We start from the raw sequence: 22,714 nt of genomic DNA, 5'->3' as shown, positions 1-22,714 counted from the left end.
TTAGCCTTTCTAACACCTTCATCAAGATTATCCTACTTGAGCAATAAGCTTATGAAATGAGTGGAAATGTTACAGTTCTTCAACTGTTGAAGTTTGAATTGAAAAGTCTAATTAATTGACTTGGATTAGATTACATTTAATTGGTAGGATGAAATGTCTTGGGACTCAACCAAGATCTTTTTGTCTTGTTCAAGAGTTTTATCTGGCCGGACGGTGGTGGCGCACGCCTTTAATCCCAGCACTCGGGAGGCAGAGGCAGGCGGATCTCTGGGAGTTCAAGGCCAGCCTGGTCTACAAGAGCTAGTTCCGGGACGGGCACCAAAGCTACAGAGAAACCCTGTCTCGAAAAACCAAAAAAAAAAAAAAAAAAAAAAAAAGTTTTATCTGTTTTGTCTCTTGAGATTTTTACTTTGACAAATCCTACTTGTATTGTCTTGGGCAGTATCCAGAATGTTTAAGAGAGGGTAGTCGATTGAGTCCCTGAGTTTATCTCTTGTTCTTCTTCTCCTGTATTGATTTGTATTGAGCTGCACACCAAGGCAGAACCTCCCAGCTGCCTCTTGAAGTCCTCACTCACTCTGAGCTGTGTCAGCTGCAATTTGCACTTCCCCGTCAGTCAGAGCTCTACATTCAAGAGAAACTGACATTTTTATGATTGTCAATCACAAAATGTTAGTTTAAAAATGTTTATTACTTAGAAATATAGAATATAATGCACAATTTCTCTATTTTCTAGACTCCACAATAGTTTAACTTTATAGCCCCCTTTATAACCCTTTATAGGCTATCTTCTTAGTGGATAACAGAGTGGCTGGATCTTCTTTACAGCTGCAGCTGCCCCACTAATTAGGAACCTGATAGATTTATTACACATGTGTTATCAGAAACTCTGCTCCTTATCATTTAATTTAGAAATGAAATGTAAACTTCAAGTGAACCTTTTATTGCCTAAGAATTTCTATTGAATATATATTAGTTGTGTTTGACAAAGAGAGGGATGGATTTGGAGAAAGAAAAAAAGAGAGTGAGCGTCAGTACACATGTGTCTCATTCTGTTTCTAAGACCCTCAGATAGAAAAAAGTTATTCCTAAGTCCTGCTACTCTGTGGTATTCTTTTTACAACCCTGGAGCAGCCTGGGAAGCTGGTCTTTCTGGTTGCATTAGCATAGGCTGACTCCCTAGCAGGCTTAGTGTGTCCTAGGGAAACTGTGCATAGCCAATTACAATCTGTCTTCTAAAAAACTTCTTCCTAAGAGGCATCACCACAGAGAAATAAATCTGGGTTATTTGAAGAGGCAGCCAAGAGCCTCTTGTTGCTTCACACCATTTTTATAACATTCATGTTGCGGGAAAGAGGATCTAGACTAAGAGATGTGTACAGACAGATGTAAAGAGTTAGGTGATACATGACAATGAGGAATGTTGACAGGACCTCTTCACAGTAGGTCTGCTGGCCCATAGATACTTTGTCTTAAGGACTTGTAAGGGAGTAGACACTGCAGCATTAAGAGCTGGGGGTGAATGAGGATCCTTGTATAAGAGGCTAGGGTTGTCAATCAGGATGACTGTTGCTGCCACTGCACACAGACACTGGGGTCCATGTGTTGTATTGGGGGTTCAATCGTTGTGAAAAGTAAGGCACTAGATGGACCTGATAAGGAAAGGGCTGTCCAGGGAAGCTTTCAGCAATTATTATTTTTGTGGTAATATAGCTGAGAAGCTTATTATCAAAATCATTCAAACTGCAGTTCAGAGATATGGACAGTGCTGGATGTAGAGTTTCACAGGAAGCAGAGCTCCTGAGGGAGAGAGAAAAGATCCTGAAAGGGTGGGTGAGGGAGAGAACAAGAGAAGGGAGGCTAAAATTCATTTATAAGTGAGCTTGCAGATATGCCCAAGCAATGACTGATCTAACTTGAGGCCCAAGCCATGAGAGGGAGCTCAAGCCTGGATGATCAGGACCCAGAAGTTGAATAGCTCTGTGATCTAGGGTAGACCCAAACACAAATGAAAAATAAAATAAAATAAAATATAAAAAAGCAAATGAAATGATTCCCAATAAAATTCTTGTATGCTCATAGGTTGGTGCCTAGTCCAGTTGGCATCAGAGAGGCTTCCTCCAGTAGCTGATGGTAGCAGCTGCAGAGACCCACAGTCAAACATTAGGGAAGCTCGAAGAAGAGGGGAAAGAAGGATTAAGAGCCGGAAGGGTCCAGGACACGAGGAGAACACAACCACAGAATCAGCTAAGCAGGCCTCACAGGGTCGCACAGAGACTGAAATGGCAATCATGGAGCCTGCATGGATCTGCACGAGGTCCTCTGCATACATGCTGTGGTTATTTATCTTGGGTTGTTTGTGGGGTTCCTAACAGTGGGAGTGGGGGTGTCTCTGACTCTTTTACCTGGTGTGGGGCCTGCTAGTGGTACTCTGATCCTTCTACTGGGTTGCTTTTTCCAACATTGATATAATGGTTTATGTCTAATCTTAATGCACCTTCTTATGATATTTGGTTGGTATTATTGGGAGGCCTGCTTTTGTACAAAGTGAACTGGAGGAAGAGTAGATCTGAGGGAAAGGGGAGGTTATAGGGAACTGGGAGGAAGGGGAAGTTGTGGGGGACTGGCAAGGGAGGCTTTGGTTGGGATGTATTGTAGGAGAAAAGAAAAAGACAAAAAAAAAGGCACAGAAAGTCTCAACTTTCCTGTGTACAGGAGTCCCTGGGACAGCTCAAGATTCAGTGTCTGAGTTGAGATTCTGTATAATAAGCTTGGACTGAGGTTCTGTTAGTGAGTTCCTGCTGATGTTCAGACACAAGCTGCAACAATGTAGACCAGGATCCCCTGGTCAATGCTTGAGTCTCCCTCACAGCTGGCAACAGGAGTCATTCTTTTTTTTTTTTTTTTAAATATTTATTTATTTATTTATTATGTATACAGTATTCTTCCTATGTGTATGCTTGAAGACCAGAAGAGGCCACCAGACCTCACTACAGATGGTTGTGAGCCACCATGTGGTTGCTGGGAATTGAACTCAGGACCTTTGGAAGAGCAGGCAATGCTCTTAACCGCTGAGCCATCTCTCCAGCCCCCAGGAGTCATTCTTCAAGCGGACTGTATTCCCCTACACTTGAATACCAGCATTCAGGTTGAGGCAGGATGGTTTATGGGAATAGAAGCCGTGTCACTCACTCATCTCACTAATGTAAAACAACAAAAACAAGGACAAAAGAACCTGAAAGAAGCAACTTAAGGCAAGAAGGATTTATTTTGGTTTTTGATTTAAGAAAACTCAATCCATCCTGGGAGGAAAGGCAGGGTGGAGTTCATGGCAGCTGGAGCTGCGGCTGGGATGACTCACATCTCCATGCATCAGGAAGCAGAGTGTGGGGACGCTGGCTCTAATCTGGTTTTCTCCTTTTCTTTCTCCTTTCTTCAGTCTGGACCCCCAAATCATGGGCTGTTTCACCCACATTCAATAGCCTCCTCCTCTGCTGAGTTAATCTTCTCCGGAAACAACTTCACAGACATTTCCAGAATTGCAAGTTCTTGGAGATTCGAAATCCAATCCAGCTGGCTCTGAAGATTTGCTGTCGCAGTTACATGGTGAGATTCAGACCAGCCTGGGGTACAGAGTGAGAACCTACTAAACAGAGAGAGAGAAAAGTAATATCTGGGCTCCCTGCTTTACATTCTAAGATGGAAGAGTCTGGGAAGAGGCCTGAGAATTCTAAAACAAGGTTTGAGGTCCCTGATGTCAACCATCAGAGAAGCAGCCACACAATGAACAGTCCCAAATGTCACCATCATCAGAAGTCATGTTGACAGGAACATATGACTTCCCTCCTATGGGCTTCAGCCTCAGGTATAAGAAATAGTGAGCAGTTTATACAATGAAGTCTCTGACTGATTGCTATCTGAACATTCCCTAGACTGATTTCCAACTTATAGACAAAGATAATGGAAATTTTTATCATTTAACCATAAAAAACTTTATATATGAATTTATAACCTTACAATTTTTTAATTTAGAAAAATTAAAAAAAACCAAACTGAGTCTTCATATCAAGGGATAGAACACAAAAGCCCATTAATACCAGGTCCTATACAAGGTACAGGTGTACACCCCTGGAGCCAAGGACGCAAGCTGTGCTCAGCTGCGGGGATATTTAGCAAAGTGATGGGGGACTAGGTCTCTACTTCCCTTTTAGAAAAAGGGAATTCTAATGCCAGAACATGAGGAGTGGAAATATATTAATAAGGTTATCGAACTGCATTCTTTTCGATCTCTGGGAGGATAAAGACTGAGAAAATGGAGGACCAGTTGGTGCCAGAGAAAACTCCTAGTCCTAGACCTCAGATAACATCCCAGGGGATGGTCACAGACAGACCCAGAACAGGGTCAGGAAACATGAGAAAAGGATCAAATATCCTCCCAGCTATTTCCCCCCTAGAGACTCCACCCCAGATTTGTGTCACATCATGAGAATATTCAAAATGAAACCTTTGTCCTCTATTTCCAGGTATTCCTTACAGAGATGATGATGATGATGATGATGATGATGATGATGATGATGATGATGATGATAATAATAATAATAATAATAATAATAATAATAATTGTCCCAAAGTGGCTAAGCACACAGGAATGGATACACTTTATAGTAACAAAACAGGAGATAGACACATTTACATCAAGGGCTTGAAATTTTTCAGTAAGGCCCAAATCTCAGACACTGTCCTTATCCTACCTGTACTCTTCCTCATCACAATGGCAGCCACAGCTCCAGAGACCAACACTCCAAGGAGAACCAGACCAGCAATGATCCCCATTATGGGGATGGCGGGAGATGGAGGAGGCTCTGCCAGAGAGTAGGAGAGGATAGAGGTGAGGGACCCTGACCCTGCAGAAGGGCTCCTGCTTTCCCTAAGACAGACTCTGGGCCTACACACACCCCTTTACCCCATTTCAGGACGAGGGGCTCAGGCAGCCCCTCATGCAGCACATGACATGTGTATCTCTGCTCTTCTCCTGAAGGCACCACCACAGCTGCCCACTTCTGGAAGGTTCCATCCCCTGCAGGTCTGGTCTCAATAAGTTCCATGTCCTGTGTCAGGTCCTCCTCATCCCTCTGCCAGATCAGGGTGATGTCCGCAGGGTAGAAGCCCATGGCCCAGCACTTCAGGGTGGCGCCTCCTTCAGGTCTGGGGTGATGAGTCACATTTGTTTTTGGAGGATCTGGGAAAAGTCAGAGAAGAACAAACTTCTGTTCCTTCCCGTAGACAATTTGAGCACTGATCATGTGATCATCCCCAGAGATGGGCTGGAGATCTAGAGAGCAGCACTTAAGCTTCATGGGCCCAGAATGAGGACCTATCTATTCCTACAGTAAGTTCTACGATAAAGGTGTGAACTTGTATACCTCTGAGTGGGTTAAAACCCAGTGACTGAGTAGCTACACCTGATCTGTGAGCAATGGCAGAGACAGGGACTGAGAACAAAAGGGATTTTTACCTGATGTGGGATGTCCTTCTGTACATGTGTTGCTTTTATTGATTAATGAATAAAGAAAGCAGTTTCGGCCAATGGCTTAGCATAGTAAAACTAGGCTGGAAGTCCAAACAAAGATACACAGAGAGAAGGCAGAGTCAGAAGGCTCCAAGTAGCCACCCAAGAAGCCCCAGGATGAAACAGAAACTGATAGAAATGGGTTAATTTATAGAGAGAACTAGCCAGTAATGGCCTAAGCCATAGGTCAGACAATTGTAACTGATATTAAGCCTCTGAAAACAGGCAGGCAGAGAGAAACCCGTCCAGGGGGACCAGCTGGACAGAGAAGAACCTTCCCTTCCAATAGGTGGCTTAGGAATTTGTTTTCTTTCTTCCCAGAAATTCTGCTCAAAGGCGGACAGAAACTACCCTAACCCTCTTACCTGCACGCTGCAGAATCTCCTTCCCTTTATCCAGGTATTTGAGAAGCCAAGTCACACACCTTCCTTCAAAGAAAGATTTCCATGGCCTTGCAAACCCAGCTGCCTCCCACTTGCGCCTGGTGCTCTGAGCCTCCTTGGTATCCACTGCGATCCAGGAGCGCAGGTCCTCAGTCAGAGAGATGTAATCCTGGGTATCATAAGCGATCTGCTTATACCCACGGAGTAGGTGGTGGTCTGGCCCGATGTCGCAGCCGCAAATCTCCTGGATAGTGTGAGACCCTGTTGCAGCCAGGGAGATAAGTACAGTCTCCTAGATTAGCTCCATTCAATACACACAGCCTGTGCACGATTGCTTAAAGCCTATTTCACAGTGAAATAAAACCCCAATAAATTTCCTCAAGGTTCCCCAGGATGGCTGAAACTTGGCGGATTTCACTAATCCAAGATATGTTCCTATGTCCCTCAGAATATTTGGAGACTGTACACTAGCATTACGAATCTAGGGTCGCTCACCATTCTCTCTCTTGCTACGGTAGTTGAACAGGATCCTCAGTTCGATTCGGCCAATTATTAAGATGCGCCTGCCGAGACGCGTCAATTCATCCAAATGCTCAGGATCCTGCGCCATAAATGGCACCCGCGGTTCCACTCGCTGACTCTCATTGTCGCTGTCAAAGCTCAAGATCTGTGTGTTGTCCACGTAGCCGACGACCCTGACCCGAGGTTCACCGTTGCCAGGATTGTAGAAGGCGGTGGAGAAATAACGCAGGGAGTGTGAGCCTAAGAGTGGCGCGCGGTGACCCTGCATCCGGCCAGATCGAGGAACAGGTGCACCCCGTGGGAGGTGTGCAGGGGGCGCAGGTCCAAACGTGGAGAGAAGGGAGCTTGGAACTGACTGCCCATCTCCGGGAGAAGGGAGGGCTCGTTGGGCGAGGGCGGAGACATGGCTTTCCAGGTACTGTCCCAACCCAGTGACCCCTTTTCTTCCTTCAGAAATGGTTTCTCTCTCCACTTGGTACTCACCCGAGAGGGCCAGAGTTGGGGACAGGGTGGCTGCCAGCAACAGAAGGAGGGCTCTTGGCACTGTGCACCCCATCCTCCGTGTTTGGAGAACTTGAGGAGATTAGGTCTTTGTTCCTCTCTGTGGAGTTTTTTTAGCGTTGTGGGTATGTGGGGACGGATCACGATGAGTCTGAGTGGGTTCTCCGAAATTCCTACATACAGCAGAAATGAACGTGTGGATGTCCAAACATTACTGGGGAATAAAGGGTTCCAATCTGTGAATTCTTCTTGATTAAAAAGAAAAAAAATAAGGCTAACAACAAAAACAACAATAAAACCAGACTCAGAAGATGCTCTGGCACCATTTCATTACTTTTAGCAGGGGTTGGGGTAGGACGAGAACAGCTCTTGCTTAATCTTGGAGTAATATAGAGAGGAGAGTAATGCCTTTGAGTTAGGGTCAGTAATGGATGACTGTGAACAGCTGTAGAAAGTGTGGAGGAAAAAAAGCATGCAGTTAAAACACCAATACACATAACATAAAAATAATGAATTTTTTAAAAGAACACCAAGTCAGGCTGTGGTGGCACAGGCTTATACTCGGGAGGTAGATGCAGGTAGATGCGGGAGGATCTCTGTGAGTTCGAGCCCAGTCTGATCCACAGGGAGAGTTCCAGGACAGTCAAGACTACACAGGGAAACCCTGTCTCTAAAAACCAAAAACCCAAATTAAACCAATCCAAACCGAAGCAAAACAAAACAAAATAAATAAATAAATGTGTTCTAGTCCCTTAAATATCTATTATTACTCCTCTCTGTGTGACCTGACATCCTTGTGACTATTAGGTAAACCCTTTTGGAATGTACAAACAGACACCTAGCTTCCACAAACTCATGTCATGAGAGAGCATCTCAGGTCTGTAACAGATTTCCCTGCATGGATACAACCTGCCTGCCTGATGTTTACACCATTGTATTTCTAAGATCTGTTGTTTTTACCTTGTTGTTGCTGTTCTGTTACTATGAAAACAATAAAATTGTTACCATTTTAGGACATGGAATTTATAGGAACTGAAATCTGTGTTCCAGGCTATTGTCACTTACATTTGACTCCAGAATAAATTCTCTTTAAGTTGTGATCTCTGTTTTTATTTTTTATATTCACAGTGTATCAGGAGTATTCTGTTTACATAAGAAACATAGATGGTCATGCTTGTATCTTTCCACTGTAGTGGGAATCTAGTAGAGTCATTGTATCTAGGGTAAACATTACAATGTAATAGTTGTTTCTGTTTCTAAGGTATCAATAGAATGTATTAGTGTTGATGAATGTATCTAGAACTTTAAAAAATCATAGTACAGTGATTGTTTTCTATGATTTATAAACTTTTTCTGAGGAAATTTTCAGCCCCTTTCATGACTTTGGTCACAAGACTATCTGGGCACACTTGAAGGTCTTATTATTGGGTATTGTAAACAGTACACAATAAAGATTGAAGTTGTGGGGGCATGATGATTTTTTCAGAGAACATATAGATCAAAGGGGCTTTGGTATGAGGACCTTGTTGTGCTCCAAACACAACCTTTGTGTGCAATCAATAAATATGCTTCTGAACAGAGGTTTGAGGGTCAGTTCTCAGAAGCTGTTCCCCCTGCTGCAAGAGAGCCTAGAATCACATTCTGGTGACTCTTGTTCTTTGAACAGCACACACAACACAGAATATCCAACATTCTACAATGTCACAATTAAGTAACAATAAATTTACTAAGTGTGATGGAATTCATTTTAGGAATTTAGCAGGTAATACTGCTTTCCATGGTAATCTAATTGAAGCAACACACATGCTCTTCTATTCCATTCTCTTTTTTTCTTAAAGATTTATTTATTTATTGTGTGTACAATATTCTGCCTGCATGCATGCCTGCAGGCCAGAAGAGGGAACCAGATTTCATTACAGGTGGTTGTGAGTCACCATGTGGATGCTGGGAATCGAACTCAGGACCTCTAGAAGAACCACTGAGCCATCTCTACAGCCCTTTTACTCCAATCTTAATTACTAATATTAACTGAAATGTGACACAACACGCAGTAAATATATGCATATATGAGGGTTATAGAATAGATAGATACAAAGGTGAAGGAGGCAGCAGTAGCATTCCATATTTCAGAAGTGGGCTTATAGCAATGTAATAGAGGGCTAGAGAGATGGCTCAGGTTAAGAGCATTCATTGCTTTTGTAGAGGACCTGGGTTTGATTCTCAGCACTCACATGGTGGCTCACAAGCATCTGTAACTCCAGTTCCAGGGTATCTGAGGCCTTCTTCTGGCCTCTGCAGGCACCAGGGATATACCTGGTGTATGGCCATACATGCAAGCAAAATGTTCATACACAGAAAATAAAAATAACCCTTAAAGAAATGTAAAGAGTCTTTTAATATGGTAGGGAACCCAAACGATGCACAGAAGAAGCTGTTGCTCTAGAGTCAGACACTGAGCAGAAGACTGAGAAATGACTCTAGCTGCAGAGGCAAAAGGTGGGATCAGATCTAGGGAAAGGAATGGACAGATGGATGGACAGAGATCTAGATGGATGAAAGGAAGATGAGTAAATTATAGCAAAATAGTCCACATCAGCATAGTCGAGTTGAAGTCCCAGGGACAGTGTGGAATTCTCTGTCAGCCACTGGTCCACACACTGCGTGTCAAATGACAGATTGGTGTGGGGTCCATGACATTACAGTGCTGGGTGTTCACGTCTTTCTGGGATTTTGATAAAGATTGACTGGTGATGTCTCATAAGTTCTTGGGCCTGGTTCCCCTCATATGATTCTAATATACAGACATACTCCCACAGTCTCAATTCATCCCAATACATGTATAGAAGATTATATTCCCACACTTGCAACACCAGCTCTCAGAGGGAGGCGGGATGATTTCTGGGAGTAGAAGGTCAATCCAAATATACTATCACTCAGTTTTCTCATTCATATAAAACAAACAAACAACAAACAAAAATCTGAAAAAAAGAAGGAAGTAGCTTAAGGCAAGAAAGATTTGTTTTGGATTTTGATATAAGACCAACCCATTCTGGCAGGAAAGGCATGGCTGGGTTTATGGCAGCTGGAGAATGTGGCTGGGATGACTCACATCTCCAGGAATCAGGAAGCAGAGTGTGGGGACGCTGGCTCTTATCTGGCTTTCTCCTTTTTCTCCCTTTTCTTCATTCTGGGCCCCAGATCATGGGCTGCTGTCACCCACGTTCAGTGCAGCTCTCCCCTCCTCAGCTAATTTCTGGAAACACCCTTCACAGACAAATCCAGAATTACAAGTCCTGGGAGATTCTAAATCCAGGTCAGCTTACACTGAAGATTAGCTGTCACAGCTACATGGTAAGTTCTAGGACAGCCTGAAGTACAGTATGAGACCCTGCAAAAGAGAGACAGAAAAAAGTAAAATCTGAGCTTCTTGCTTTACAGTCGAAGACAGTGGGGTCTGAGAAGAGGCCTGGGAATTCCAGAAAAAGATTTGAGGCCACTGATGTCAATCATCACAGTAGCACCCACAATGAAGAACAGTTCCAAATGTCATCACCCCTGAGTTGTCATGTAGACAAGACATATTGTTTTCTCTCCATTGGGGTGTAACCTTAGGTATGAGAAATAGGAAGCAATTAACACAATGTAAGTCTCTAACTGATTGCTACTTATTATTATATATTCCCTAGACTGATTTGTAACTTATAGACAAAAATAATGGAATCCAAATTCTCATCATTTATCCATAAATTAATTTTATATGTGAAATTAGAAGCTTACAAATTTTTTATCTTAGAAAAATAAAAATTTAGAAAAATAAAAATTCACAAACTGGAGTATTCATATGTGGGGACAGAAGACAAAAGCCCATCCACACCACAGGACCATCCACACCAGGTCCTGCACAAGGTACGGGTATACACTGGTCAAGGGTTCAAGCTGTGCTCAGCTGCAAGGATGTTTAGTAGAGCAATGGGGGTACTTGGTCTCCGCTTCCTTTCTAGACTTTTAGGGAGAAGGGGTTCTAATGCCAGGGCATGAAGTCATTCCCAGCAACCACATGGTGGCTCACAACCATCTGTAATGGTTTGGTGCCTTCTTCTGCCCTGCAGGCATACACACAGACAGATTATTGTATACATAATAAATAAATAAATAAATAAATAAATAAATAAATACCTCAGTCTAAAATTTTGTCCTCTATTTCTAGCTTTTTTACAGAGTTAGTAAAAAAGAAGTTCTGAAGTGGCTAAGCACACAGGAATGGACACACTTTATAGAACAAATATCTTAGATATGGTACCAATGACAAATGTCTTGGTACTGTTCTAGGGCTGTTACAAAAAACCACAACCAAGGCAAATGATAAAGGAAAGGAACAAGTTAATTGGATGGCCTGGGCTTTTGAAACCTCAAAACTCACTCCCAGTGACATACCTCCTAATCTGTCCTACACAGTCCACACTTGAAACCAAACATTAAATTTGTGCTTATGTGTGTGTGTGTGTGTGTGTGCGTGCGTGCACACACATCTGAAGGGAGAAGACAGCTGTGGGAGTCATTCTCTTGCTGTCCTAATGATCCTTTCATCCTGCCTCAGATCATTCGGCCTTTGTCTCATAGAGGGTTGAGTAATTACAGTGCTCAATTTCCCTACTCAATTTCTCTACTTCCATAGCTCAGACCTTATCTACATCTATGTTGCACAGTATTGGGTACCTTGTGAGTGGGCTATTTTAATTTAAAATATTTCTTTCTTTTCTGTTTGTTTCAAAAAGTTCAGAGGGAGAATATTCCTTATTATCAAGGTTTCCCATACTGAATCACTGCTAAGGCCCTGTATGCAAGCTGAATCAGTCTTTTCCCTGAGTTAAATGTTGACCTGAGGGGTATTCTATTACTTTTATTTCACTTTCTCTCTCTTTACTGTCTTATTCTTACCACCATTTCCATGTTTTTGAATTGCAGAAGCACAGATCTAATTCCTGCTCTTTCCTTTATGCCTCCTTCACATTCCCCAGGTATAAGAAGTGGTGAGCCAGTTTCTCACAAAGGTAGTATTTGCATGTCCTTTTCTCATTATCATTCCTCCCTTAGGCTGGCAAGTCCTTTCTCCCTCAGTTGCAAGTCTCACTGCCCACAGCAAAGCCCACACAGCTGCTGCCACTGTCTGCTGAGGATCCTGCCCAGTGCCCCACAGGTGTTATTCCTGGAATTGCTGTTGTTGGTGCTCATGTGATAGACCTCATGCCATGTAGAGGAAGACAACTACCCTGGTTCCCAGCACTGACATCCATCCACCTTAGACGGAGCAGTCTCCGAGGCAAGTCTTATCATCCATTCCAAGGGCAGTGCAGCTCTCAGCTGCCACGTGGAGAAAGCATGGCTCAAGAAATCATAGCAAGGGGCTGGAGAGATGGCTCAGAGGTTAAGAGCACTGACTGCTCTTCCAGAGATCTTGAGTTCAATTCCCAGCAACCACATGGTGACTCACAGTCATCTGTAATGAGATCTGGTGCCCTCTTCTGTCCAGCAAGCATACAGACAGACAGAACACTGTATACATAATAAATAAATTAATTAATTAAAAAAAGAAAAAGAAAAAAAGAAATCATAGCAAGAATTGACAAGTGCATTGCATGAAATTGAAAAGCTTCTGAACACACACAAAAAAAACAAGAGCGTGAAAGACGGTCTAAGAAATGGGAGAAAATCTTTACCAGCTATACATCTGAAAGATTAGTATCTTCAGTACATAAATAACTCAAACATTTCCTGTTCAGTTAAATACGGATTACGAAAACAAGGTAAAGTTGACAATGAAAAGGTCTTGACAGTCTAAGTAGCAGGGCAGAGTTGCCATTAACAGAAATGGGGAAATGCATATGAAACAGTCAGGTTAGCACTGGGACAGATGAGTCTGAAGGTATTTGGCAGAAATATCTGGACTGAAGAAATCTATCTGGGAAGTAATAGTAAACATTATTTAAAACATTGGAGATAAAGAAAATCACCAACAGAGTGATTAGCTGAAGGAGAGAAAGGAAGACGTACTGAGTCCTGGCCCACTACTTAGTGATCTCAATGGAGCATCTACCTGGAGCAGATCACACAACTCTGGAACTGTGTTTAGAAGGCCCACAGACTAGAAAGTCCCAGACTTTGTTGGATCCAGGAGTCCCCTGGACATCTCAAAATTCAGAAATTTCGGTGCAGAGCTGAGACTCTGGGTGTTTGGTGCAGAAACTGCTGGTTTTTCAGATAATATAGCAAGAAGGATCCAAACAATTACCCCAAACTCCATACATCAGCCTCACTCATGGCTGAGTCATTCCTGAGGCTATTTGTGGTTGACTATACAAACATTCCCAAAATTGGGCAAAAGTATTTCAGGGACATCAAGGCCAGTCTGAGTTGCTGTATTAGTTACTTTTTTTCATTGTTGTGACAAAATATCTGACAGAAACAACTTTAAAAATATTTATTCTGATTCACAAGTTAAGAGGGTACATACAGTCCATCTCAACATAAGGCGTGGTGGAGTTCATGGCATCGGAAGCTTGTGGCTGGGACTCCTCAAACTTCAATGGATCAGGAAGGAGAGCACAGAGATCGCAGCTGGCTTTTTCCCGTTTGTATTGACCCTAGCCCAAGGGATGGCGCCACCCACATTCAAAGTGGGTCTTCCCTTTTCTTTTTTTTTTTTTTTGGTTTTTCAAGACAGGGTTTCTCTGTGGCTTTGGAGCCTGTCCTGGAACTAGCTCTGTAGATCAGGCTGGTCTCGAACTCACAGAGATCCGCCTGCCTCTGCCTCCCAAGTGCTGGGATTAAAGGCGTGTGCCACCACCGCCCGGCTTCCCTTTTCATTTAATCATCTCTGAACACAATCTTATAGACATACCCAGAACTGCATCTCCTAGGAGATTCTAAATCCAGTCAAGTTGACAGTGAAGATTAGCCATCCCAGCTACACAGTGAGTTCAAAGCCAGCCTGGGATACAGTACGAGACCCTGCCAAAAAACAAATAAACAAAACAAAAAATGAGGAAGTCCTGGGCTCCATACTCAACAGTCTAAATGATGGGTGAAGGAGGCCTGAGTATTGTGGGAAAAGGTTGGTGACTATGATGTTAATAGTAAGAATAATGAAGAAGGGTCTTGCATGGGCATTATTATTATCATCATTTTGTTGCTGCCCAAGAAAGAAAAGGGAGAGCATATATCATCATTCAAGCTAGCATGTTCAGAAATGTTTATTGTTTTCTCTATCATGGGTATGGCCTCAGATGAAAGTCATAAGAAGTAGTTATATAGGGAAAGTCTCTGGCTGTTGTCTGATATCTTTCTGAACTGATTCCTTATTTTTAGGTACAAATAAGGAAGTCTAGATTCTTATCATTTAAACATAAAATGATTTTCTATGTGATGCTGGATAATAGGAGATTATTTTGTTTTGGAAAAGTCCAATAAACGAAATTCTGATAGGACCGTCAACATCAGGTCCCACGTGTGATAAACTGGACAGAGGACCACTGAGACCCTGGAAGCTGCATGTGATGATGTCATCCTTCCCAAATGCAATCCCTGCAGCTCTAGCTTTTCCTTATGACCATGTTCTGAGTCACAGTCGAGCATGTGGTCATTGAACTGATGGAATTAAGGACTCATGTGGTGCCCAGCTGCAGGGATGTTTGAGAAAGTGGTGAGGGACTTGGTCTCTGCCTCCTTTCTACACTGTGAGTGAGTATTTCCCTAGTGCGTGAAGAGTTCAAGAGCTGGGACATGTGACCAAAGGATGGAAATAGAGTGGGGCAAACTGATTTCTGAAAGTTATCTGAGTAACCCTAACTACATCTGGGGAAAGAAAAGGACTGATAGGGATGCAGGATAATGGTCTCCTAGAGCACCCCCCCCCCCACAGCCCTGGATTTAAATGCGCTAGTACACAGAGTCCCATGTTGGGTAAGTATGCCTGTATAGTAGGTCTCACCATAACTAAACAGGTGATGAGCTCATTTCCACCTAGGGCTTCGACTCTATGGAGACGAAACGTTCAGACACCAATCCCTTCCCTTCCCTTCCCTTCCCTTTCCTTCCCTTCCCTTCCCTTCCCTTCCCTTCCCTTTCCTTCCCTTCCCTTCCCTTCCCTTCCCTTCCCATACTTCTCCTCATTGTCACAACGGCAGCCACAGCTCCAGCGATCACAACTCCGAGGAGAACCACACCAACAGTCATTCCAATCTTGGGCCAAGAAGATGGCTCTGGGAAGAGAAGGTGGGGAGGAGTGGATAGAGTTGAGGGACCCTAACCCCCAGCTCAGCACTGATCACTCAGGAATCTCCAGACCACCTGTTTTTCCTTGCAACATACTCTATGTTCACACCCCTCCTTACCCCATCTCAGGATGAGGGGCTCCGGCAGCCCCTCATGATGCACAAGGCAGGTGTATCTCTCCTCGTCCCCAGAAGGCACCACCACCGCTGCCCACTTCTGGAAGGTTCCATCTCCTGAAGGCCTGGTCTCCACTAGCTCCATGTCCTGGATCTGGTCCTCTCCATCACGTTGCCAGGTTAGGGTGATCTCAGCTGGATAGAAGCCCAGGGCCCAGCACCTCAGGGTGGCATCCCCTTCAAGTCTTAGATGATGGGTTACATGTGCCTTCGGGGGATCTGAGAGGAGGAGTAGGAAAGTTCAAGCATTTTATATTCTTTCCGGGGACTTAAGCAGTATTCCTGTGACCGTGCTGGCAATGGACAGTTGACTTGAGATGCTACAAGGGAACAAGTCCCATACAGTAGCCTGGAGTCAGGATTCAGGATAAACCATTCCCTGTTAAATTGTATAATCTAGTCCAGTAGAGACTCCAGGTTTGCCAACATGGAAAGGGATTTCAGATCCTGAGTGAGTGGGGCATTAAGAGACCCAGCATGACTCCATCAGGCCTCCACAAACACTGGCTGGGGACAGCGCCCGCCCGCCTGCCCACAGGTTGGGAGAAGTCATGGTTCGCAATGGGCTGCAGTTCTAAGGAACTGCAGCTTATTTCTGAGGTCTCTCGTCCATCTCAAGAAACATTCCGAAGAGAAAGGTGGGCACTTGGGAGAGTCACTCTCTGATGCTGGGCTAGTAAACCCAGGAGTACTCTTACTGCAATCTCCCATCTGATCGCATTTTCCCACCTCCAGGGACCTGAGGCCCAGTTCCAGCGCAGAGGGAGGAATTTCCTCTTTCTCCCTCTTACCTGTTCTCTGCAGTGTCTTCTTCCCTATCTCCAGATGTCTGAGGAGTGTCTCTACACACCTCCCCTCCAGAATGGCTCTGATGCGTCCTGCTACACCATCGGCTTTCCACTTGTCGGCAGCGATCTGAGCCGAGGTGTCGCCAGCAGTCCAGGAGTGAAGATCCTCGTTCAGACTAAGGTAATCGTTGCCGTCATAAGCGTGCGCATATTCGCCTCGGATGAGCCGCCCGTCCGGTCCAATTTCGCAGCCAATTAAACACTGGATGGTGTGAGAATCTGGTCCCTCCCCTGAAGTCAGCACTGCCCACAAGTCCCCGACCCACTCACTCCCGGTATTTGGACCAAAACTGATATCAAAACCGGGTCCCTGTCTCCTGGTGATCTGAACCCGGGACATAGAAGCCTGAGGCAACTTGGCTTGGGATCACTCACCGTTACTGTTGTGGTTGTAGACGCTCAATGCCAATCGCAGGTTTTCTCGGGCCCTCTGTGCATAACTCTCGGCATATTTTACCTCCTCTTCCCAGAACTTCTGACCCATTCGTTTTACCCATGACCCACGGGGCTCTGTCCTCGGACTCTCCGCGTCACTGTCGAAGCTCATGAACTCGATGTTGTCCACGTAGCCAACGATGATGACTCGGGGCTCCCGGACCCCGGGACCGGACGTCGTGGTAACAAAATAGCGCAGCGAGTGCGAACCTGGGGGCGACTTGCCATGAGACCCCGACCTTTTCCCCGGGGATCTGCGGGCAGGTCCACAGACCTGGAGGAGTGGGACACCCAACTAGGGGCACTGGAGGGGGGCGTGGCAGGCGTTGTGGCTTCCCGGGAGCTGCCCTTCTCTCCTCAGAGGTTGTTTCCCTGCGGACTCTGCACTTACCCGCGCTGGCCTGGGTCTCGGTCTGGGTTAGAGCCAGGACTGAAAGCAGCAGGAGAATGGGACGCGGCTCTGCAACCCCCATCCTTGGTGTCTGGAAAATCTGGGCGAATTGAAACCTTGTTCCTTTCTGTGGAGTTTATAGCGTCGTGGTTTGTGGGGAGATACCAAAGTGACCGTGAGTGGTTTTCTCCAGAATTCGGGCACGCAATAGAGTGAGAACATTTGTCCAGATGGAAAGACTGAACAGCTGACCATGTGGTGATTTTGAGACATTAACTCTGAGGTGAGCAGGAATCCCCAAACACACGTCTTCACGAAGAACTTATAGAGACCCCCTTCTTCCTGTATCTGGTGCTCTTTCTCACATCTGCTCCCTGAATCCTGTTCAGAAGCTGTGTCATATGAATGGTTTGGGTTCACGATCTCCTTTGTGCTCAGAGATTATTGAGGACCTCCAAGAGTTTTTATGTAGGTTGTATCTAACGACATTTACCTTGTTAGAGACTGAAGCTTAATTGGTCATGTGGCTGTTGCTTGCCTGTATACCCAGCACTAAGGAGACTGGGCTGACGCAGAAAGTTTGACCTAAGTTTGAGGCCAGTGTGGGTTACATGAGACTGACATTTTTTTAAAGCTATTTTTACTTATGTGTATATATGTGAGCTTGTGTCAGTGTTCACCAGAAGCATGAAGACGTCCATGGAGGCCAGAATAGGGTGTTAGAGATTCCTGTAACTCCAGTTCCAGGAGGATCAGGAGGTTGTGAGCTGGGAGTCCTGGGTGCTGGGAACCAAACTGGGGTCATCTATCAGAGTAGCAAGCACTCTTAACCATTGGGCCATCTCTCCAACCCTTGAGACTCTGTTTTAAAGTTAGGGTTAGGAGAGGGAGAGAAAGAGAGAGAAAAAGAGAGAGAGAGAGAGAGAGAGAGAGAGAGAGAGAGAGAGAGAGAGAGAGAGATTTTACAAGTGTATCTGCCTCTTATTCTGCAAGTGAGTGGTGGTTAAAAACAAATGTAACAACCCCTAATTAGTTTGAATTTACAGCCTTGATTCATACTAAGCTGTCAACAGATGAACTCACTATCAAGCACAATACAGTAAATATGGCAAGTAAGCTACAACCTTTTTATTTTATTTTCATGCACCCCATGAAAGTATCTAAGTAACATCATGTTTTCATTGAGCTTTAAGAATTACTACTTTTAGACCAGGCTGGTCTCGAACTCACAGAGATCCGCCTGCCTCTGCCTCCCGAGTGCTGGGATTAAAGGCGTGCGCTGCTAGTTCCAGGACAGGCTCCAAAACCACAGAGAAACCCTGTCTCGAAAAACAAAACAAAACAAAACAAAACAAAACAAAAAAAAAGAATTACTACTTTTAGTTAAGTTTAGTGATACTTGCCTTTATTCAGGCTACTTTAAGAGGCCTAGGCAGGGGAATTGCTGAGATTTCAGGCTAGCATATAAAAGTTTGTATAGCCCTTTAAGTAGGAGAACTAGAATGCAGAATGTCAGGGGATAGGAAGTAAATGGAATGGAGAACATCAATGGCCTGTTAGGTCCAGAAAACAGGCTGGTTTGTAAACGGTTTGAAATGACGCTCTCTGGAGCATTGGATGGGACTGAAGTAGGCGATGATGGGATGTGGCAGGTCTGTCCAGGATGCTGACAGGCTTCCTTCTGTAAGAGTCCGTTAACAAAACTGACTGAGAGACCCACAGGTAATTTGTCTTCTGTTTTGGTGATTCAGAATATTAGGCTGAGTTGGGTGGAGCAGAGAAGTCGTTACAACCAAATTCCATCACTTAGAATAATCACCACGCCAGAGATCCCTGTCTCGAGTGGCAGTTCCTGGTCTCTGTCACTTCCCTACCTGAAATTTACCTAGAAGTTCCACACAGAGGTTGGTAGCTGAGGAAAGGAAATCGGATTAGTAATCGAGTGACAATAAACTTTCAAAGAGAGAAAAGATCATCAGTTAGAATAGGACTAAACAGAAAAGGACAAATCTAAGCGCATTTCCCCAAACCCCATTAAATTGACATCACAGTCCTAATTTAGTCACGAGTGGCTTAGCCTCGTGTGGATCATGAATATGTTTCTTGTGTTTTAAGAAACACAGATCAAATCTAAGTCTTATGATACATACCTGAAAGCCTAGCACTTGGAAGGCAAGGTGAGCCTGATCGATATACTTGTGAGTACACGTGTGTATATGCATGTGGGGTGTGTGTATGTGTGTGTGTGTGTATGTATGTATAGTCTCCACCCTTGGTCAGATGTGGAAATTAGATTCCATTCTTTGGACCAAATAGAAGTTAACCCAAAGCCCTGATACCTTCACCTCTTCATATGGAAAATGGGGATGTGGGAGTTGGGGTAGGAGGCAGAGGCAGAGGATGTCCACAAGTTCAAGGGTAGTCTGGTCTATATAATGAGTTCTAGGACAGCTAGAGCTACACACTGAGATTCTGTTGTTTACTGTGGGCCTGGGAATTGGTAATGTGCTTATCGTGAAAGCATGAGATCCTGAGATCAACCCCAGAGCCCGTGTGGTATGGCTTGTAGTCCAGCACTGTGGAGATAGTGATAGGTGTGTCCCTCAGACTCACTGCCAGCCAACCTAGTCCCGTGGGTGCACTTCTGGCTATTTAGTACCTATCTCAAAAAGAATGGCATTCTTTAAGAACAAAAAAAAATTCTAAATTTATGTGGATGCAGAAAAAAAACTGCTAATAGCCAAAGTTGTACTTAGCTGGAAGAGAAATACTAGAAGATTTAAAATACTATCTCAAATTTTGTTACAGAGACATGGTTTTACAGAAGAAGAAGCAAAAAGGTGTGGTACAGGCACAGAAATAGACACAGACCAATGGAACAGAATAGAGGACTCAGATATAATCTATAGTTACAGTGTTAGAACAAGCCGCATTTGGGCTGGAGAGGTGGTTCAGAGGTTAAAAGCATTGCCTGCTCTTCCAAAGGTCCTGAGTTCAATTCCCAGCAACCACATGGTGGCTCACATCTGTAATGGGGTCTGGTGCCCTCTTCTGGCCTGCAGGCTTACACACAGACAGAATATTGTATACATAATAAATAAATAAATAAATAAATAAATAAATAAATACATACATACATACATACATACATACATACAACCCACATTCCAGAAGCAGGTGCTTCCCCATCCCCCATGCATCCTTCAAGGACTCAGGGCCAGCATCCCTGTCATCACAATGTGACACATTTCCACTGTTTAAAGATCTCTTATGCTCATGTTCCATACCCCTTTCCATTATCTCTCCCTTCTCCCTCCCTAGCTCCATCCTTCACTCCTTCTCTCTCCTTCCTGCCTATCTCTCTCATCCCCACTCAGAGGCAGCCTCCCCCCTCCCAATAAACCCCTTGTGTGAATTCTGTGTGATTTTTGTGACATTTCTTGGCCCTCTGATATCACAAAAAAAACTTTATTTTATACACCGTTATTTTATTTTCAACCACAATGCCTAAAACAGTCATTGGGGAAAACACACAAATCCATTCAGCATATGGTGTTGGGAAAACTTTATATCCCCATGTAGAAGAACCAAACTACATCTCTATCTCTCATCCTGTAGAAAATTAATCTCAAAGACCTTAAATGTAACACAAAACTCTGAAATCTGCTAGAGGAAAGCCGTTTTGATAGATGCACAGACCGTCTGTCAGGTTGGTCTGAAATAATTTACAGCTCAAGAAACAATAACAAGCTCCTCTGCCGCCATGGCGCCCGTGAAAAAGCTTGTGGCCAAGGGGGGCAAAAAAAAAAGAAGCAGGTTTTGAAGTTCACCCTTGATTGCACCCACCCTGTAGAAGATGGGATCATGGACGCTGCTAATTTCGAGCAGTTCCTCCAGGAGAGAATCAAGGTGAATGGCAAAGCTGGGAATCTTGGCGGAGGGGTTGTGACCATCGAACGGAGCAAGATCACTGTCACTTCCGAGTTGCCTTTCTCCAAAAGGTATTTGAAATATCTCACCAAAAAATATTTGAAGAAGAACAATCTCTGAGACTGGTTGCGTGTTGTCGCCAACAGCAAAGAGAGCTATGAGCTGCATTACTTCCAGATTAACCAGGATGAAGAGGAGGAGGAGGATTAAGACGCATTGGTCTGGAATGTTTTGTATTAATTCATAAATAAAATTTAGGAACAACAACAACAGAAAGAAACAATAACAAGAGCTGACAAATGGATTGCATGAAATGAAAAGCTTCTGCCTAGCAAAGGAAACAATTAGAGAGTGTACAGACAGCCTAAGGAAAGGGAGAAAATGTAAACCAACTATAAATCTGAAACAGGATTAATGTTTATAATACATAAATAATTTAAAACAGCAAAACCAAGAGCCAGGTGTTGTGATGCGTACCTGGAAGCCCAGGAACTGGGAAGCAGACTCATGAGACTACAAGTCCAGCTTCATGGACTGTGTTGCAAAAACAAACAAAAATCATTCCGGTTGAGAACTGAATGAATTCTTTAGACATAAGCAAGACAACAGAGGAAGGAATTGGAAATTCATTTAGTAGTTTAGGGAAGGGACAGAGGTTGTTTTTCCTTAAGGTATGAGCAGAGAAAGCAGTGTAAAGAAATTGGGCAGAGATCAGTGCCTCCTCTCCCTGGACCTCTCTGAGTTCAAGGCCAGCCTGGTCTACAAGTATAGGAAGTTCCAGGCCAGTCAAGGCCACATACTGAGATTGTTTCAACAAACAAAAAATCAAAACAAAACCCACAAACAAAAACAAAAGACTTTGGAAGACTGGAGAAGAGCCAAGAATTTCTGTATTTATAGCAAAGTGGGTCTAGAGGCAGCTGTTATTCGGATCATGGAGCTGCATGGATGTAGACAGGAGCTCCCAGGCTGTGCATCAGCCTCACTTAAGGTATGTTACATAAAATTTCCTGCTGCTGGGTATTGTGGCTTATATATGTAATTCTAACACAGCAAGAAGGGGAAAGAGGATTAATTACAGTTATTTCAAAGCCCATTTTTTTTATTTATTACTTTTTTAAATTGTGTGACAAACTACTCAGCAAAAGCTACTTAAAGGATGAAAGATTTATTCTGATTCATGATATAAGAGGGCACAGTCACTCTCAGCATGGGCATGATCAGTACATGGCAGCAGGAGCGTGGGGCTGGGAGTCCTCAAACTTCAGTAGATCAGGAAGTAGAGTGTAGGGATCCTCTCATTTGACTTTCTCCTCTTCTTCCTTTATATCCTTGGTCCCCAGGATGTGTCTTCAAACCTCAATTAATCTCTGGAAACACTATTACAGATGTGACCAGAATTGGATCCCCTAGGAGACTCTAAATCCAGCCAAGCTGACACTGAAGATTGGCCACCACAGCTACTTAGTGAGTTCTAGGCCAGTATGGGATACAGTGTGAGATGCTGATAACAGAGAAACAGAAAAGGGAAGAGTGAGTCCTGGGCTACATTCTGAGCAATGTAAATGAGGGATCAGGAAAGAGTCTGAGTATTTTAGCACAAGATTTATGGTCACTTATGTTAGTGGTGAGAATGGCATCCATGATGGAAAAGGGTTTTATGTGGGCATTCCATTTGGGGGAGGGGT

The 22,714-nt window shown here is 44.0% G+C and overlaps 2 protein-coding genes and 1 pseudogene across 2 annotated transcripts; 1 reads left to right on the top strand and 2 right to left on the bottom strand.

The window, feature by feature from the left end:
* Positions 1-3,315: 3,315 nt before the first annotated feature.
* On the bottom strand, positions 3,316-7,030 carry LOC130890440 (HLA class I histocompatibility antigen, alpha chain G-like). The gene is made up of 5 exons (XM_057794354.1): positions 6,448-7,030; positions 5,935-6,213; positions 4,964-5,239; positions 4,752-4,862; positions 3,316-3,646 (listed from the first exon to the last, which is right to left on the bottom strand). The coding sequence occupies exons 1-5, from the start codon at positions 7,028-7,030 to the stop codon at positions 3,600-3,602; spliced, it is 1,296 nt and encodes a 431-aa protein (XP_057650337.1). The 3' UTR covers positions 3,316-3,599.
* An 8,084-nt stretch (positions 7,031-15,114) lies between these two features.
* LOC130890439 (class I histocompatibility antigen, Gogo-B*0101 alpha chain-like) lies at positions 15,115-17,178 on the bottom strand (the record flags this gene model as incomplete). The annotated part of the gene is made up of 5 exons (XM_057794353.1): positions 17,097-17,178; positions 16,646-16,915; positions 16,214-16,489; positions 15,366-15,641; positions 15,115-15,233 (listed from the first exon to the last, which is right to left on the bottom strand). Coding segments are annotated over exons 1-5 (1,023 nt in total), but the record flags the coding sequence as incomplete, so codon positions are not given.
* A 3,681-nt stretch (positions 17,179-20,859) lies between these two features.
* On the top strand, positions 20,860-21,282 carry LOC130862262 (60S ribosomal protein L22-like; annotated as a pseudogene).
* The last annotated feature ends 1,432 nt before the right edge of the window (positions 21,283-22,714 follow it).

This window comes from Chionomys nivalis, chromosome 19 (genome assembly GCF_950005125.1).
Source record: "Chionomys nivalis chromosome 19, mChiNiv1.1, whole genome shotgun sequence".
NCBI classification, from domain to species: Eukaryota; Metazoa; Chordata; class Mammalia; order Rodentia; family Cricetidae; genus Chionomys; species Chionomys nivalis.
Note: the sequence above shows the minus strand (reverse complement) of the source record. Positions and strands in the feature narration are given on the sequence as shown.

Bases quoted from the DNA above. Each gene is read 5' to 3' on its own strand.
- LOC130890440 (XM_057794354.1), bottom strand. From the start codon at position 7,030: ATGGGGTGCACAGTGCCAAGAGCCCTCCTTCTGTTGCTGGCAGCCACC. The intron at 6,214-6,447 runs GTGAGCGACCCT...TGGCTGCAACAG, and splicing joins CCGTAGCAAGAGAGAGAATG to GGTCTCACACTATCCAGGAG. The intron at 5,240-5,934 runs GTAAGAGGGTTA...GACTTTTCCCAG, and splicing joins GGAGATTCTGCAGCGTGCAG to ATCCTCCAAAAACAAATGTG.